This window comes from Microchirus variegatus (assembly GCF_963457635.1).
Source record: "Microchirus variegatus genome assembly, chromosome: 22".
Lineage (NCBI taxonomy): Eukaryota > Metazoa > Chordata > Actinopteri > Pleuronectiformes > Soleidae > Microchirus > Microchirus variegatus.
The window spans coordinates 3,247,381-3,267,470 of record NC_139823.1 but is presented as its reverse complement, the minus strand read 5'-3'; the positions used below and the strand labels follow the sequence as shown (position 1 = coordinate 3,267,470).

The 20,090-nt window shown below is 40.0% G+C and overlaps 1 protein-coding gene across 1 annotated transcript in view; it reads right to left on the bottom strand.

Moving 5' to 3' along the window:
* Positions 1–20,090, bottom strand: part of myo3b (myosin IIIB) — a gene marked incomplete at its 3' end in the record, with an annotated part of 58,148 nt that overhangs the window by 25,105 nt on the left and 12,953 nt on the right. Inside the window, exons 8-22 of the mRNA XM_083908412.1 lie at positions 17,218–17,283; positions 14,372–14,527; positions 11,869–11,953; positions 11,618–11,734; positions 10,913–11,017; positions 10,657–10,740; positions 10,364–10,566; positions 10,190–10,288; positions 9,991–10,105; positions 9,771–9,897; positions 8,781–8,991; positions 7,853–8,000; positions 6,707–6,860; positions 6,000–6,088; positions 5,294–5,423 (exon numbers count right to left, since the gene is read on the bottom strand). Coding sequence (XP_083764538.1) covers positions 5,294–5,423; positions 6,000–6,088; positions 6,707–6,860; positions 7,853–8,000; positions 8,781–8,991; positions 9,771–9,897; positions 9,991–10,105; positions 10,190–10,288; positions 10,364–10,566; positions 10,657–10,740; positions 10,913–11,017; positions 11,618–11,734; positions 11,869–11,953; positions 14,372–14,527; positions 17,218–17,283 — 1,889 coding nt within the window. The remainder of the gene's footprint in view (positions 1–5,293; positions 5,424–5,999; positions 6,089–6,706; positions 6,861–7,852; positions 8,001–8,780; positions 8,992–9,770; positions 9,898–9,990; positions 10,106–10,189; positions 10,289–10,363; positions 10,567–10,656; positions 10,741–10,912; positions 11,018–11,617; positions 11,735–11,868; positions 11,954–14,371; positions 14,528–17,217; positions 17,284–20,090) is intronic.

The following is a 20,090-nucleotide window of genomic DNA, read 5'->3' as shown; positions in this document are numbered from 1 at the left end:
ACTACATGATTAGAGCATGGGTTAATAGTCAGCATCCTCAAAGATTTCTGCCTCCAGAGACATGAAACCAAGGGAACACCTGTGATGTCCAGCCACAAAGAAAGCCCTTCTAATTTAGATACAGTGGGGGAACTTGTCTAATTATGTGGCTACAAATTATTCAAACACAGAGACAGGAAAGAAAAAGGAAGATTTAGACTTTGACAGTGGATTTAGTTCAAGAAAAAGTAGCATGTGTTTTTTTTTTCTCTGCAAGTGGCAGTTCTTACTTGTTTCAGTGCCTTCAAATACTGAAAACAAATCGAGAGAGAAGTTTTAAAGCGGACCTAGACCGGAAGTTCCAATTAACGCTGTTTTTTAGTGTGTATCTGCGTCATTACCTTGTTTAAGAAGCCCTGAAGGTTCTAAACAAACAGTTCAGCCACTGCTGAGAACGCTGTGTTTTATTGTAATCTCGGGCTCAGCAAGATCTCTGAAAAAACCTGGTCCGGTTACGTAAACACCGGTTCTCCTGAACAGCAGATCCTCCTGCTTCGGGCACTAGTCCGGGCACATCCGGTTGCGTACATTGAACCGCAGAAGAAGAATAACGTCCATTGTGGAGGTGTTTCACGAGCGACAGTGTCTTCTGACTCTGGGTCTGACTCCGGGTCAAAGTCATGAAAGGGACTGGGGCGGGGAGTCGTGAAGAAGCTATTTTTCAACATTGTTAAAACAATGTTTTGATAATGAGGAGCAGTGCATCCACCGTTCCAGAGGGGGGAGCTGTGCTTCTGAGAGCGGATGTGCTGAATATACTGGCAAATCACAAGACTCTGTCTTCTGGGGGTGAGAGTTCACTCTGAAATATCGCGACTCAGGAACAACGTCAGAAAAGAGGATTTCTATCGGCTCGTTTACAGCAACTAGGAGGTTTTTGACCATAAAAACAAGTTAATGTATGTAAGTAGACCTCCATAACTAACATGTGCAACAGGACCACTCTATGTGAGCTTTAATGTAAGTGGTTAATGACTAAAAAGTGAGGAGCAGGTGAGGGGGCACATTTTCCATCAGGTCATTCAGGCTTGAGAAACAGGCGGCGGAGCAGCATCCCAATGATCATATCTGCTTTACGCGTGTTGCTCTTGGCATTGACTTGCAGAGCAAACAATAGAGAGGCAGCGTGGTGTGTGTGTGTGCGCGCATGTGTGTGTGTGTGTGTGAAAAGAGAAAAAGCCTTCCTTGGCATCTGCGCGTTCACTTTGAAAATTAAGCCCAGCAAGAATCCTGTAGGAAAAAAAAAAAAGCTAAAAAGCTCAAGCTGGCAGTTGTATTGGAGTTCTATTGACAAGAATAGTCAATGTGCTTGGGATTAAAAAGCAATCCCACGTTCAATATGACACCTCCCTGCATGCTTTTATGAGTGCCAGTGTGTGCCTTGTACTTCAGAAGCTGTGGATCGAGCTGTCGACGCAGGGGACAATCAAAGTTGTAAGGGAGTGCAGCCATCTCGAGCTGAGTGAGCAGAGGCTTGCTGGATATCCCTGCCGCTCTCCCGCTCTCTTTTTGAAAACATGTGATCTAGAAACTCAACTCAGCAACCAAGCAAATGAGATTAAAGCACCCATAACCCCCACCACCACCATCCATAACCACCACCGTTTATGCCCAGAGATGGCTCTGGGGGCTGTTGATTTAAATGCCATCTACAACTGTCAGAGCAGATCAATCATAAAAAGCATGGTGTAATTGGCTTTTAGTGACACAACACAGTGTTGCATTCATCAAAGGATGTCGTACCATGTGACTTAAGAGAGGCGACTCCTCGCGAGTGATGTGCGGGGCCATCGAAAATCTCACTGCTGACTCGAAAAAAAAGATTCTCCAATACCGCGATTTGGGGAGAGAATGAAGAAAAGTATTACTTGAGCGAGCGTCTAACCCCCGAGAGTGAGTGGAAGTCTGGGTAAGGACTGAGGCGTCTGTCCACTGGGATGAAAAAAGGCTTCGACTGTGAGAGAACAAAGAGCTGAACGTGTCATATCGCTGGAAGAAGCCTGTCACTTTGACACAGGGGCATCTCCTAACTTGAAGGAGACGGAGGGAGACGCAGAAGAACTGCAGCCAATATGCAAGTTGTCTGATACACATGATGAACTTCAACTTCTTGACCCCCTCAGATTTCTTCAGAGACGTTTGTATCAAACATAACATCAATAAGATTTTGAAGAATTTGTGCCAGAAATCTTGTTACTCGTCCAAAAATGTTATCCTTCACCTTTAGTCGAGTAAAAGTAGCAGTGTGATATATGATTCATTAAAGGTGCCATATGTAAGAATGTGGCCAAAAACAGTTACTACATTCAAAATCAAAAATAACGAGATCTTTTAGGTTTCGTTTTATGATATATCTGGCAACCCGCGGTTGCTCGGCAGCTGAGACTCTACTGACTGCAATGATTGGTAGACGGCGGTAGGTGGCGCCACATGCCAAAACATGATTTCAAAACATAAACATGATTTGCAGTCTGCAAAATATCTTTTTTAATGCAAATATTTTGTCTGTACTGTTGTTGTTGGTGAGTTCAGTTTGTTATATGAACATTATTCCTGAGTCTCTGTGACATATTAGGAGGATTTTATGGCCAGTTGCATTAGATTTATTACATAATGCACTTTTAAATTGTATTCTGTATGAAAAGAGAGAATCTACAAAGGGAATTATAACCACTTTGTGACATCACTATAAAACAGAGCTATAGAGTGGAAATACTCAAGGAAACACCTGTGTCTAGTATTGAGGAAATGAATACTTTCCACCACTGAGCAGATGCAAACACAGTCACCCTTTCCTTCATGAGACATACAACACTGATTGAAAGATGAAAGTCTTTTTCCCCCCCCTGAATTCCATATGCACGACAAATGCTAAACATGTACATTTACACTTTAGAGAACTTTAATGTTTCATATCACTACGTTTTCAACATGCTCCGACAAAGGATTTGCAGCCTTGAGGTGTGCAAACGCGTATGTGCAGATATGCTCGGCAACACTCGACAGGGCCAGAGGCTGCACAGACGCACACACACGCACACACACACACACACACACACACACACACACACACACACACACACACACACACACACACACACACACACACACACACACACACACACACACACACACACACACACACACACACACACACACACAAAGTGAGCACTGAGACCACAGGCTGCTCAGGCCCTGGTTGGCCCAACAGAACCCAGCCAATTCAAACACTGTGATCCCCCTGCTCTAAAGAAAAAAAAAAAAAAGGGCCCTGGCTCTGAGGAATTTGTCCATGCAAATACATCCCATTTCCTCTGACAAAACACCACCACATGTCCAAGCCTCAAGGACCCACATTCTGCTGCACAGCTGAAGTGGCTGCTCTATTCACCACCTGGGAGCTTTTTACTTTCTGGGCCCTTCCAAGATTCCTACTGTTTTCCAAACATGAACTGCACCGATACTCAAACACTCACATTCCCAATCTCGTGTGTGGAAATTAAAGCTGGTCGAGGGTCTTGTCATGAAAAAAAATCACATCAATGTGGAATGTACACCTGTTTGAAAGCGAATATAAAACAAAGAAAAATTATCTCATATCGTAGTGGAATTGATTTGGTTATTGCAGTTTGATATGTTTGTAAGCAATAACATTAAAACTCACTGCCTTTATGTGTGTAATTCAACACACCAGAGTCACTATTTTACTTCCATCACTATGTCAGGCTGCAGTGCAGGTCCATGAGGGTGGGTGTCCCCTAGTGGTGACACGGAGGACAAGTGTGAAACCACCCTGGTGGAATACAGATTTCCATCAGATCCTGCAGATAATGCTAATTTCACAGATAACACTGAATCTATAATGTGAAGTAAAATGCTAATTTAATCCCCCACATATTTTCCCCCTGGAGAATAGATGTGTGATTTCCTTATGTTATACTCTATCTCGGAGTAAACAGTGCTCCATCTTTTTCCAGAATGATAAGCTGGAGCGGAGTGTTTCGTCGCATTTATCTCATGACATATCTGCAGTTTGCTAAAAAACTCAACTTCCAACTCCACAGAAGTAACAGAGACGCACAAACTCACGTCTATACACCGAATCAGAGCTTTGCCAAAGCTTTTAAGGACATAAAGGTTAAAAAAGAAGACACGGTCACAGTTTATTTCTCGCATTAAATCCGTCCGTGAGTCTGACTGGCAGTACGGACACAAGTGCAGAGGAACAAAAGCAAATAAAGAGGCTTTTAGAGCAAACTGATGCGGCGTCAACAGCCGTAAACACTGCAGCACGTCTCTGTTTCTGTTCCGCGTCTCTGTGCGCTGACATTAAAGTGTTCATTGTGTTTGTTTTTATAACGTGTTCTCCTCTGAAGCCGTTAATTGCCGAAAGACGACGCTGAAGGCTCCCTTGTGCACAACATGCAATTGAAGTTTTTTACGGACACATCATACAGATTTCCATGTGGAGTCTAAGCTACGGTGTGCTTTTGTGAATTGAAGCTCCTTTTAATGCCACTGGGAGTTGAACGCAGACATTTACAGGTCCCTAAAAAGGGAAGTGAATCACATAATGTGGCTTAGCTGAAATAAAAAAAGAAAAAAGAAAGAAAGCGTGAATCTGATAACTGAACACATCTATTAGCATTTCAGCTAAGTCAAGTGACCAAGAGGCCTCTGCTGCGGCTAATGACGAGCACATTATTACCTTCATTTAACGAACAGAAAAGAGGTGGGAAGAGTTGCTTTTGTGTCCTCTAAATACTGTTTCTTCATCCCCCCCGGGTATTTAGAAACCTTATCATAAAAATATCCTACTGCACCCACAATCTGCAGATAGCATTCAGCAGTGGGAAACCAAGAGGGACAGCTTAGTGAAAATAAAAACAGTGCAGAGAGCTGAGCCTCTCAAGAGATAATGGAGAATGCAGATTTACCCAAGCGCGGCACACACACACACACACACACAGAGGCTTGAAATGAAGAGGGACCAGGAGGAGCCTGGGAGCGTCTTTAAGAAACCCACTTACCTGAACGTCTGTGGAAACACCAGCTCAATTCAATCCGACCCCGGCATTGTTAACAATGAAAAGTTTCCATTTCTATTGTGAATTAATGCTCCTGTTCGAGTCTGCGCTTCGAGATGTTCTAAAGTGCAATATGCATATGAACATACATGATGTGTTCATGTATATTTTAGACATTTGAAGAAAAATGTGTGTGTTTTTTGTTATTGATGCCTGTAAAATTGTACCTGTTTTAGTTAAAGGGCTGGAAAACAGCTGCTGAAGAAGCTTGTTCTCTGACGTTCTCAGCACCACCACGATGTCGGCGGGTAGAGTGTCTCTGTTCTTCTCTAAAAATCCGTTCACGCTGTACATGACCTGTTGAGGAGCAAACAATTCACATGAACACATGAAGGCATCACGCATGGGAAATATGGATGAATTTGTGTTTAGTGTGTTCCTACTATGGGAACATTGTGAAGATTGTGCTCAAAAATGATATTAAATAAATACATTATTATGTATATAGAGTAAAAGTGACATTCTCAGGTTCTTGAACAACATTCATGCTGGTTCACTGTCACTTTATGACTTTATCAGACACAGTTATTGCATTTTCATGCATCACAGCTGTGATTTTCCTGCAGCTGTAAGACCAAAATAATGTTTCTATTATATATTTATATATTCAGTCAAAATTAATGCGAAATAGAAATTTAGTTGAAATATGAGATTTAAATTTTTCAAAAGTTCACAATTGCTATTAAAAATGCAGCGGTTAAAAACTCTGTGCAATCACATGGTCCATCTAAATGCAGTTATCTAGATGTTTTCCAATTTACTAAAATATAAAGAAATAAAGAAATATCTGACCCTGGTGACAGCAAATGCCATTTGTTTTAACTAATTTTAATAAACAATAAAAAGGTGAGTGGATTATTTGAGTAATAATACCTTTCCTGCATAATGCTGGATTCCAAAACAAAGCTCCACACGTTTTGGTATCCAGAAATACTTGTAGCGCAGATTGTCCTCAAACTTATCTGTAAAGAGGGAAAGAAAAGAAGGATTTAAAAAAATAAAATAAATAAAAGCGCATCTCTAGCATCTCATGAATTTCTTTGATTTTTTTTGTTTAAAGCTGTGGTGCATAACCTTTGCTGGGTTTTTTTGTCATTGATGATGTTATAATCTGCTTTTTTTTGTCTTTTGTGTACAGAAACAATATATGCTCCATCCTTCATCTGAAAACAGGCTCTGTCAAGCAAAACTATCAGATCTGACTGAAGGAGTGTTTGCATGTTTACACTGGCAGTGCAGGGATGAGCGGGGACAAGAAACGCTTAATCCCAACAAACTACTGAAAAACTTTTTTTTTGAGTAGTAGAATTCACTTCTAAAACTTTTCTTGGGCACTTCTTTAGTTTATTAGTCGTCTCGCTTTACTAGAGCAAAGTTCCTGTTCGATAGTGAGATAGATGTACTTTATTGATCCCAGACTGGGAAATTGTTCTGTTACAGCAGCATCAGGCACAGAATAGAATAGAATAGAATATCACAAGGATGAAAAGAGATATGAAATTGTAAACTGAATAAAGTTTTGTAACCAAAAGTTCTGTTTTAATGTGTGAGTGTGGGGGCAGGTGTAGTTCCAACCGTACCCACTAATGTTTTGTCAGTAGCCTGAGGGAAGCGGCTCTCCTCGTCCAGCAGGGACAACAGTCCCATGGGCTTCTGCAGGAACATGTCCAGGATGGGCCTGTTGTCCTCGTACTCCACCAGGCTGGCATCGACTCCCTCGCTCTGATACTCCATCTAAATAAAAAAACAGTGAATGTAGAACAATCTCTCTAAATGACCCAATTAAACAATCTGGGAAAAATATGATTTCAGCGCGAGTGGAGACGAGAAGTTTCACATCAACAAAAACAAACATCTGCAATGTGTGTGTTTGTGTTTGTGTGTGTGTGTGTGCGTGTGTGGATCTATGGCTGCAGTTTACAGCGTAATAGAGTCCTTTACTGAATGCATAAAACAGAGAAGCTCTGAACCAACAAATAGAGTCAGTTACTTATTCATAATTCAGTTCAAATTGCAAATAACCCATGGTCACATCATATTATTGCATCTATTTAATTCCACATCAAAAAGTTGTTTTAAATATATATTTTACTCATAAAGTGGAACCAATGGATGTAAACCATCCTCATGTTTAAATCATCATCTTAGAAGAAGATGTTCTTATTTTTTTTAAATAAAGTATAAGTGTTTCACCACTGAGCACAAGCACTTTATCAGGAGCAGCTCATAGTTCTTAACTAGTTCGTAACCTTATGTAATGTTGCTTCCAATAACAGTTGTGGTCCCGTAACGTGCTGAAAAATGTTCATAAATGAGCAGTTTTAACACTAAGTGTAATAACGCCTCAATAAATGAATTAAATGTATTCCTCTTCTTGTTCAAAGCACCATTCTTTTTCCATTTCCACAATAAAATATTTATATATTTATAAAGAAAAGGCATTATGACAAAATGTTTTTGGATTAAAGACAATTAATTTCCATCAAGCAAAATAAAGAGTACTTGCAATGTTTTTAAATCAATTAAAAGAGTAATTTGGTCGTGCACAAAAGTATAAAAGATCCTTTACATAGAATATTTTCCCATTGAGACTTCCCTGACAGATATAAAAACAAAAAGATAATAACTAAATTATAGTGAGGCTCAATGAAGTTTGATGTCATTTTAAGCATGATGAATAAGTATTAGCATACTGTTATTAACATATTTGTGGATGTGAGTCTCACCTGTTCAAGGGCAAATATGTGCTGGTTGAAGTAAAACTGGATCTGCTCGTTTGCGATGTTGATGCACAGTTGTTCAAACGAGTTCTTTTTAAAATTCTCAAATCCAAAGATGTCCAGGATTCCCACATTCATGCCACTCTCTGCCGAACTTCAAAAGAGGAAAAAACGGGGACAAACAAACTCAATTCTTCCACGTAACGGAACGAGCGAATCCCCCGGCAGCCACGCTCATTGATAAAACTTTAATGACAATCCGAGTTCAACCCAAATTCACAGTCTAGTCAGGACAGTCTTGTTTCATGAGAAACTGTAAACATAGGCTTTGGAAAAAGTCTGAGCTTCTTGAAAGGTTTTATTTCAGCCTCTGTTGATTTAACCTCAAGATATTTTTAATGTCTGCACAATCAATACAAATTCCTTAGACTAAACACTCTGCATTTTATATTAACTTCTCAAAGCTGCTAATTTCCATCATCAGTCACCATGTAGAGGTCACCTTTAGCCCGAGCTGCCAGGTTATTAATGGCAATAAGGAAATGGCAAAGACTGACTGGAACTGGGGCCTTTGTACATTTCAGAGAGGACTCTTTGACAGTCAATGCCCATATTTATGAAGGAATTCTTTTGGATCAATGAACAGCCTCTGTGCAGTCTCTCTGAAGTCTTTTTAATCATCCCAACATTATTTTCTCTGCACGCAACTCCGTATCAAAAATTTATTAAAACTTTTCTCTTTTTTTTTTGCTCTCCTTTTGCTTGTCTTGTGCATTGATATTCTGCTCTGCAGGTTTGCATCTACCTCTGCAGACTTCCATAAAGGTCACCAGAGCTTTGCCTGATGGCTTAAGACAAAGAAGAAGAAGAAGGCAAAGAGAGCAGCTGTGGTGACGTCCACACTCATGACCATCACCTGGCAACACACACTCACCAGATATTCATGTCGGGCTGCAGCAAGGAGTTGATGCGGTTAACGATCCAGCTGAACAGGCGTCCGTACAGGGCCTTGGACATGGCGTCTCGGACGTCGGCGGCTTTGTCTACAGTGTTGGTGCGGATGATGGTTTCGCCTCTGGTGACCACACACTGAGAGGTCAGCGCCTCCTGGAGCTCCTCTGGGCCGATGCTGAGGAGGGAAGCAGCTGAAAACACGGAAGGGAGAGTGAATCAGTTTGACAAGATCATCTGCCTTTATCTTTAAAGGCGCCATATGTAAGAATGTGGCCAAAAACGGTTACCACATTCAAATTCAAAATACCGAGGTCTTTTAGGACGTTTTTTTGCAACCTGTGGTTGCTCGGCAGCTGAGACTCTACTGAGTGCAATGGTTGGTAGACCGCCACATGCCAAAACATGATTTCAAAACATAAACATGATTTGCAGTCTGCAAATTATTTGTTTTAATGCAAATATTTTGTCTGTACTGTTGTTGTTGGTGAGTTCAGTTTGTTATATGAATATTATTCCTGAGTCTCTGTGACATATTAGGAGGATTTTACGGCCAGTTGCTTTAGATTTATTACATAATGCACCTTTAACACAACAATCAGCTCATTTTTACTGTAAACCTCTTTGCTTCTTTACATTTTACAGGACACTGGTCACATAATGCCTGTGTAAAATCTTGAGGTGTGGTTATAGAAAACTGCAACCACATGACTCTCCATACTTCTCTCCTTCACTTAAAAAGATAAAATCTTAAAACCTCCCCCCCCAAAAAAATCACCCACCCAGTAAAAATATTACGACAGCACAGTCCGTAAATCACCACACATGGAGAAATAAGGCATAAACCTTTTTTTTTAATCTAACGTAAATCATGCAACAATCACTTTCCTCTTCAGGGAGAACATTAAATCTACTTGTTTCAATGGCTACAATAAGAGTAGTGATGAAAACTGCGACGCACAGCATATCTCACCATTCTCTAAGGCCTCGGAGTTTGGTACTTCACTCTTATCAGTCTGGTGTTGGGATGTAATGGCAGCAAATTCGATATCGCCCGTGTTCAAAATGGCCGAGAGAATCCTGTAAACAGAGTTGACTTCCTAAAGAAAAAAAGAGAGATGAACATATTAACAAATCAAACGGATCTGTGACCAAAAGCAGCCGTACGGTATTATTTTGGAGTATTTAAATACCTCTTCAGTAAAGCCAATGTTTCGGAAGCACTCCTGAATGGCATCAAACTGTTCCTTGTACAGTTTGCTGGAGACAATGTCTTGCATCACTTTGCAGTGCTGACTGTCGATGTACCTGCACATCCAGATCATGACTGATCAATAACACTTGGAGAGCAAAAGATGGCAGGATTTCAATGACCATGTCAAAGTCACTAACCTGGGAGGTGTCCTCTCTGGAAGCCTGTAAGTCTTCAGCTTATTTTGGTGGTAAAGCCCAGCATATATGTAATAAAATATGTGGAAGTTTTTCTCTCCACTGGGGGGAAAAAAGAGCAAACAACAGTCAGAAGTGTGACAAAACTCAACAAGACCAAGAATGAGCTCCACGTACATGGCCTGCTTGATGACCCGTGATTTCTCCAGCAGATACTCGGATATCTTGGCCCCAATGACGGCTCCTGTTGGCGTGAACTTCATCTCCAGGTATTTCCCGAAGCGACTGGAGTTGTCGTTGATCGCTGTGCAGGCGTTTCCGAAGGCCTCGACGAGGGGGTTCACCTGCAAGATCTTCTCACGCAACGTCCGGTTGTTCGCCTGCAAACACAAACAAAGAAGTACGAGAGGTAGATGCAATAACCAGCACTAACATTAACACGTGTAACAGTGAGGGAAAGAAGCACACACCTTTCCCAAGAAGGTTAGATGTTGAACTATCAAATGAGCGCTCTCTGTTTTTCCAGCACCGCTCTCACCGCTGATTATGATACACTAAAGCCAAAGGAAATCCAGTTACAAAAAATGCTATCATACAAACAGTTTTCCCTTATTTTAAATGTGTAAAAAATGTTGCTAAAGTCTACAGAAGAGATCTGGCTAATCCCACACAGAGGAAATAATCCCAAAAAATTCAAAGACATCCCTCTTCTTTTCTGCTGAATACCTGGTCTTTGCAGAATGTCACCATGCCCTGGTAGGCTGCATCTGCTGTAGCAAAGATGTGCGGAGGGTTGTCGCTTCGCTTCACGCCATGGTAGAGCTTCGAAAACTAAGAGAAGCTGATTTTAGCTGATTTAGGATCATTTTGATATACTGAATCCAAAAATCACATTGGTTTTGCACAATCAGGTCAACTTTCTGAGAAAAGCTACATGGTATACTATACATACATACTTGTTTTTGTTGTATGTACGGGTATTTTCACGTCATATGATGGAAAATTATTTTATATTTCTTGCGATGCACAAATTCTGAAGATTTTGCATGTGCCAACTTATGACTAATTGTCAGCAGCGCAAAATTTTGTAACCCAGTGTAATCAAAACGAGACAAACATTTTCAAAAACATTGAATTCAATGCACTCAAATATTGATATTGGGGTGTTATTTTTTTGTTGTTGTTGTTGTTCCTAAGCCAAACATTTAATACAGTTAACATTTTCTTTGCAACGGGAACAGTTAAGAAAATGCAGATCAAGTAAAAATCACCTGCAATATCAAGATGTTATACATTAGATATTACATTAGCTGGTTAAAGCATCTTCTGATTTTCACACACACACCAACACACACACCCACACACACACATCATTAATAATTTCCATTGTGACCTGAGAAAACACTCCAGGGAACATTTGTGGGGGCAAACCTTTGGAGAGTATATGCTGAGACTCTGGAAGGGGTTGAGAGCAATGAGGATGTCACCGACGTAAGTGTACACCTGGAGGTCATCATACCTCTTTTGGAGATGGCTGATTATTGTCTCCTGCAGAGGAGAACAGATATATATATATATATATATATATATATATATATATTTATTTATACATATACTGCATCAAGAACATTACACCCTGGATCGATCGATGCATGATGAGAAAAGCACGTTCAAATGTTTACCTCATCTAAGAACTCCAGGTTCACCAGATCATCATCGGGACAGCTCTCTATTATGAGGGTTTTACGAGTATTGATCCTCTCTCGCCTGTGTGAAGCCAAGGACATGATAATGCCTCAGACAGCTGTAAAGTGACCACCAATTGAGAAACAGTGGTTTGAGCGGCTGGAAGTATGACACGATCATTTCAAAAGGTTTGCTTGAAGCCCTTAAAGCCGCCACCCCCCATGGGACACATCTCCCATTATCACAGGCTGTGATTGCACTTCATCTGTGTTTTGACCTATCGCTCTACAATGAGCCCCAGTGGGCAGAGGTTAACGCCGAGCCATCTGGCTCCATATGGGACTGTAGAAAAGCCCAAGAGACGTCACAGAGTGTGTGTGAAAGGAAACAGAGGCCTGTGTCTCCAGTTGCTTTTCTGCTTTACATGTATATGACTGTAGTGTATGCACAGTGGGCGACAATGACAGTGTGGGAACATCCAGTTTAGCAAGAAAACAAACAAACAAAGCATCAATGCAATGTGATTAATAACATTTGTATCTGCAGGAATGTTGGGTGTGAGGTCAGATTATTCATTCATCAACAACAGTTTGCAATGCAATTTAAACACACATTAAATCAAACAACAAGATGATACATTAACACTCACAGGCTGCCGATGACATCTATAGACGTCAATTCAAATACAACCGTTCGCTGCTAATGACGTCTGATGAAAGAGGAGAGTCCACTCTTTCTTTTGGTAGTTTCAGTGTTTAAAGGTTGTCTTGGAAAATCACTCAAAATGCTGTAAAATGCTTGGCAGTATGGGGCTGAAAATGGCTGGCAGCCACTGAGTTCTGCAAAGTCTACAAAATCCGACTTAAGTCTGAAGTATCCTTTAGTCTTCATCATTGACTGCATACATTTGGCTTTTGTGTCTATTTGCTTTGCATTGTTGTTGTTGTCATTTTATTGTCTACATGTGGAGGTGATATGTACATTCACGTTTGTATGTTTCTGCTCTGCTTGGTAGACGGATGAGTATTTGGTTTGGTTTTGCAGTTAGAATTATGGGTCATAGTTTTGTTAATTGTCATAAATTAAAAAAAAAAAGTCCAGTATTTGGCATCAAGAATTAGAAATACATATTTTCATTGTGAGCAGAGTAACTGCATCTATTTAAGAGGCTGTTTAACACAGATTTGTTTTTGTGCTCTGACATTTTTGCCTTGGCTTTGGGTGCGGATCAAAAAACTTTTGAAAACCACTGAAGTAATGGATAAAAACAGCCCTTTTTTTCATATAAAGATGACAACCTCTTCACAAGTATATGAAGACCTTTGGTTATGCCTCAGTCTCCAAAACATCAAAAATATCGAATTCAAAAGATATATCCATATTCTATGATAATAAATAAGAAATCATTTTTAGAAGAATCACAATATTCACGCTTCAGGTCAGGAAGTATTTCCTCCTCTGCTATTGTATTCATTCTGTAGTCTGAATATGATGGAAATGCTCAATATGTGCTCCCTATGAAGTGAACATCACCGATGTGTCCCTTCAGACGACGACTTGAGACCTGTGGCCTCTACCTCTGCTGCGTTTGAAGTCAGTCGTGTTATTCCACCTATGGCGAGTCCTCTATGTCTTTATTCCTATCTGGAGTCATTGAGTGCTGATCTGCGGCATGAGAGACTAAACCCGGGCGAGAGCAGTTCTCACCCTACAAGCTCCTAATCCCATTATCCACTTTCACTATGGACAGGAATTTGGGATCAGGCTCAGGCAACGACTCTGCACACTCTCGGGAGTAAACAGAGCTGGCACCACATCAAGACTCTTAGTCAAGGGCAGGTTCAGCAAACTCCTTTATAATGAAGATTAAACACATAGTCAAAGTCAGTATTTTTTCTGGGAAATAACAGAGACACGTACTGTGCTGTCATTCACTGACAAAAGAGTCTATCTATCTATCTAGCTATCTATCTATCTATCTATCTATCTATCTATCTATCTATCTATCTATCTATCTATCTATCTATCTATCTATCTATCTATCTATCTATCCAAAAACAAATGTAGTTGAAGTTGAATTAAAAGAGTAAATTAATCTGTGAAGCATTATTTATCTCTTGTATCACTGGTCTAATCAGACAGGTGGGAAAGTGCTTTGTACCCAGGTTTGCCACATCCACATCGACTGGCTTTAACAGCATTTATTAATCTAAGGTTAGTCAGTACAATCACTCCTTCCGAATTAGTCACACTCCCCTAACTTCTCTTTAATCACATACTGTAATGTCCATTTACTGGCTCGTCTCTGTGCTCCCTGAGTGTAAAAAAAGATGAGACCCTGCCCCCTACTGGACAAAGACAGACACTAACACTCAGTGAGAGGCTATGTGAAATAACAGATTAGCAAACTAATGACAGCACACAATAAGCTTTGCCACCACGACATATTATTTACTATTCAAGAGCGTATTTGCAAAGATTCAAAATTAAGACACTTACTTGGTTTTGGTTTTGCAGCCCATTTCCTGCTGCTCCTGGATGAGAGCAGCTAACTGCTGCCGGAGTGCCACCTCTTTGCCATGGGTCTGCTTGGTGAAGGGATGCTCCAGGAGGTGAGTCACAGACGGACGGGCCTCAAAATCCTTGATCAGACACCTTTACACACACAAAAAATGTCACTCTTTGTTACTCCATCTCCATAATCAAGAGTCATTTAGTCGTCATCGACAGTGCAGTCACCTGAACATTTTTATAAAGCTGATCAGCGCTGACAGACACACACCAGCAGGAAGCTGCTCCTCGCAAAAGTGTTTTAAAGTCTGTCACTAATCTGTTGCTCTCTGTCTGAGGACCACATGGTCTCTATCACCATGCCCCCCCCCCCCCCCCTCGAGTCCAAACAAGGCACGGCACTAAGTCCTATCTGTGATGTGCAGTGTTTGCCAAAAGGTGATGTCACTGATGTGATACGGGGGACCGTCGGCGACACATCAGCATCACTTTGGCTCCGACACAAAAGCCTTGCACAATATTGACTGTGACAAAACCACACAATGAAAACACAGACAACGCAGGAGGCAAAAAGTGACATAAGAAAACATGCATCCACGAAATATATATACACTTCATTTGTTCAGTTAAAGACTTGAGTGTGTGTACGTGTGTGTGAGTGAGTGCTACAACCCCAAACACTGCAGGCAGAGGTGAGATAGGAGAAAAATACCAATCTAATTACAACCACCTAATCTACACCGAAATTCTGTTTCTTTTATCAGTTTGTTCAGCTCTGAAAGTTAATTCCATGAATTCATTAGCGCCAGGACATTAACCAGAGGTTGCTGCTATTAGCAGGGCTGTGCTGCCGGGATGTCGCACGGCAGGGCCACTTTGTCACAGGAGTCAGCCCTTTTGGATGCACAAGTGCAGACTCTTGGTGATGGATTTATTATCCTGAAAATCCCCCACGCCAATGTCTCCAAACACACACTCACACACACGCAGGCCTGACGGGGGCTGAAAAGGCTTCAGAAACAGCCTGCAAACCTTGATAACATTGTCCAGCCTCCCCATATTGAACTCTGGTGGGCTTTATTTGGGGGAGATTAATTCTGATATGATATCACACAATCCATTAACCAAGATTACAGAGCTGCAGTGAAATAGGAGGCAATGAAAAGCATTGCAATAACATTGTAAAGGTGTAAAACATCACAACAGTGTAGTGTGTGTGTGCTCCTTTAAAGAATAATATGCCTTAACTCTGTTCTGATCAATCAATGACTCAAGTGACACAGCTGGTTTGTGTGTATGTGTTTTGTCTTTTTTTTTTTTTAATTACTCCATTTCACTGCAAAGCTCAAGCATAAATGTTGGACAGAAACAATGACTGCACAAATAATTCTTCAAATAATTCTCCAGGCAAATTGAATTTTATTTTCTCATTATGGTTCAGCCTCACACACCTCTACATAGCAGATATTGAGGTTGTATATTCCGAGCAACCATTACAAGCCGCCCTGTGACATTATTAGCTTTGCACAGTAAAGGAAATGAGAAGTTATCTGAGCCTCAGATGGAGCTGATAACTCAGGTGAATTAGTTTGTTCCTCTGTGGCAGATTTACACAAATGAAAGTCAATGAATGGAAAGACAAGAGGGATGATAATAATCTGGCAATAAAATATCAATTTCAAGTCTCTCCATGTTTACATGCACTTCCCTGCCTCCAGATAACACGTTAGAGCTAACGTTCAGCTATACCTGTGCTGTCTGTTCTAGCCTGGAGTATGTTTTATCATTTCTGAGCAAATTTGACATAGATTGTTGTTGGCTTTTCATTCTTTTTTCCTGAATTTATGATTTAATACATGTTGAATAACATTCATTACATTTAGCTGCAAAACAAACCTGTGTATCCATCCCTTAACTAAACCAAAGCATTTCCTCATCTGCTTCTAAACTTCTATTATTTTATGTCTTTTTTAATTATTATTTACTTTTATTGATTTACAGATCGAACACATTTTCATGAGTTACAACATTTGACATCATACATTGCCTTTGTGTTTGTCTCTATGCCCTATTTTCAATATTTTCAACCAGAGTGTATGCTGCCCAACCTTAAATGCATAGGTGGACATTAGACAATCTATGCATACATATACACATGTATATACATATATATACAAATATATACACATGTGTATATACATATATATACACGTGTATATACATCTATATACACATGTGTATATACATATATATACACACGTGTATATACATACATATACACATTGTGTATATACATATACACATTGTGTATATACATATATATATACATACATATATATGCAGCCTATATATATATACATATACACACACATATATGTATATACACACGTATACACACATACGTATACGTATATAAATATACGTACATATATATGCATATATACATACACGTATATAAATATAAATACGTATATACACATACATATACGTATAAAAATATACATACATACATATATATACATATACATATATACATACACGTATATAAATATAAATACATATACATATATATATACACACACACACACACACACACACACACATACATATATATATACGCATGCTGCTATGCTCTCCATTTGATAAATGTCTATTTTTAATCTATCATCTATGCATTTAAGGTTGGGCTCTCCTGTGATAGCCATTTCCTAGTCACAGTCCTCTTCCCCTACACCCAGGAGTATATTTCTCGTTCTTTTCAGCCTATCTTGGACAAAGTCTTAACACAGAGAAGAGGAAAAATGACTGACAATTTGAAGTTTTGCAACACTTACTGGCTGATGAAATGACTGAAGCTCCTGCACCACTGTTCTGGGTTTCGTAGTGTGGGGGAGGGATTCCTGAAACAAATAAATCAGTGAAATGTTGAAAAAAAAGAAAAAAAAGTGACTTTATTAAATCATGATCACATGCTCAGCGCTACAAATTAAAGCCTTTGAGGTTGTCTCCCGACATTCGGCTGACAAATGATCACAGGCAGGCAGAGAATGACCGTCAGACTCCCCGAGAGAGTTTCTGGTCTGAGGATGAGCTGGTCCTGGTCCAGGTCTCTGGCAGCCACAGAAAAAGTGACTAATGATAACAGCTCCTCCGCTGTCTGGCAGCAAGCATCTGCCATTGGGAGTCAAAAGTTATGGGAGCTAGTTATACCTCTGTCAGCAGCATTTACGGAGGCCATCTATAATGAGTGCTACGACTTTTCAAGTGCACACGATGACAGGAGGCAGGTCTGTATGAGGAGGGAACCAAGGCTGGACAGGCCTCAGTACAGTCATCTTAACGGGGAGCTGACAGCTGGAGGCTCAGCATTTTGTCACTGTCAAAAAAAAGAAGTCACAGACTCGATCGAGATATTTATTATCAGTCGCAACAGGATTCTTTACATATGAAAAAAACAAAACTAGATGCAGCTACACATTAAATGCCACTACATTTAATGTCTATTCTTTCCAAGCAGAGGGGAGGGAACGGGTACAAAATCTGTCATGTTACGCAGCTCTAAGTTTGTCGAGTCTTTGATAAGAATTCAGGCAGGCAATCCTTTGCAAAGTGCAGATCAAGAGCCTGAAGACATGCTCTTTCCTTGATGTTGTAACCATACTGCTTATACATTACAGAGCCAATAACAGCAACACTGCTGATAACACTGTCAAGTGTGCTCATTGTACTAAGCTAATTCCAGGAATGTTGTTTTTCCCTTTCACTGTTTGTAAGAGCGCGGGCTCACATTGTTAACACAAATGGCTTATTTCAATCTAGATGGAGGCAGCGCTCGTGCCGTCAGATGTTCTTTATAGAGGGGATTGAGGCAACTGAATTAATAATTCCACTTCCTCTCTTTGAAACTAGAGCTGTACATGTTTTTGAATCATCATGTAAACAAGTCATGAAAATCTGAAGTTATTGGTTTCTTTTGACATAAAGGTTATTAAAATTCCAAAACAATCGGCACCAATGACTTGTCCTAGGAAAGGTATAAACAGCACTAGAGATAACACAATAATAATGATACAAATAGGAAATATTCCTGTGAAACCCGAGCAGAATACACTTTCACAAATATCTTCTTTTTCAAATATATATTTTTTTTTAACTCAGTAGAGGGCACTGGTTTTTTAAAGCAGAAGCAAAGTGGCCTTTAGACAAGCTTAACAGAGAATGAGTGTGAGGGTCCAAAATAAAGACTTACTTAACTCAATGGATCACTCGCTTAAAATTTCAACTCATCCATCACCTCCGCTGCAGCAGCGGCACTTCTTTGAGCATACACGCATGAAGACGCAGAACTACAGACACATTTATCTTGTCGGTGGCAGCTGCATCACCAAACGCTGCAGCCCTGAACACTGCACAGCCAAGTTAAAGAAGTGTGTTAAAGAAGGAGATGCTGGGGTAAATGTCAGAAGTCAAAGCTGCATCAGCGTCTGATGATTGAGGATTCCCTTTGTCCAGACATACTGTACTTAAAATGTTGAAAATTTAGGTAATCTTTGAAATAATGTCTGGTTTTTGGGGATGCATGCGATCTCCAAATCAAACATTTCACTGATTTCTGATCTGATTTTAAGTCTGTTACATTCAAACCATTGTAGGGCTGCAACAACTGATTAATATTATTGATTGCTATTTTGAAAATTGGTTTGAGTGTTTTTGTTTAGGATTAATACAAGATTTTTCATTTTCTTAACTCATTGGCTGCCAACGTCATCTATAGACATCAATTCAAATACAACCAATGATGAAGGAAGAGAGTCCACTCTTTCTCTTGGTAGTTTCAGTGTTTACATAGTCATAGAACACACTGGTTTGTGGGTCTTGGAAAATCAGTAAAAATGCTGAAAATGGCTGGCAGCCAATGAGTTAAATGTCAATAATTGTACTGTTTCTTTGCTCCACATAACAAAGAAATTGTTGAAATAAACAATTATTTAGTTTGTGGGTGAAACAATAGCTGTGATGACTCAGTTGATGGAGAAAATAATCAACAGATTAATCGATTATGAAAACATTAATCAGTTGCAGCCCTAAATCATGGTCAAATGAGATCAAGGCTGACTGATGACCGAAATATCTCATAACTTGATGAACAGAAGTGTGGTCCAGAGAGGATGAATCCTGGGGTCTAAAACTATATCTGTATGTGCCCCCATGACTGCTCAGAACTACATATCCAACAGTTTTCATGGCTTAATGCACGAGGGGCACGCTGGTGTGGGTCCTTCTCATTGAGCCTCACGATTTGATTAGCCTTTGTTTGCCCTGACAAGACATTGTTTATCTCTATCTTACTCATTCTTCGTCTCGGCTCTGACACACGGGAGTTCGATTAAACATGTGTCTTATATAGACAGGGATCAAGGTGAATCAATACAACCTTGGACTTCTTTGCCACATTTCTCTAACCTTTACAAAGCATTTTACACACACTTTGGTTTAATGTTACATGGTCATTTCAGGCCTGTGCAGAGTAAAGAACACTGGTTCAAACTATTAACCTTTGTGCATATTAAATATCACACCATCTTTGTCTTGAGTCGCTGTAATTAATTTTGCAGTTGATGATTTTACAACTTTACCCTCTGATATGCTCCATTACCTCCATTTGTGATCACCATGGACATCATATACCTGTCAAACACACTGTAAC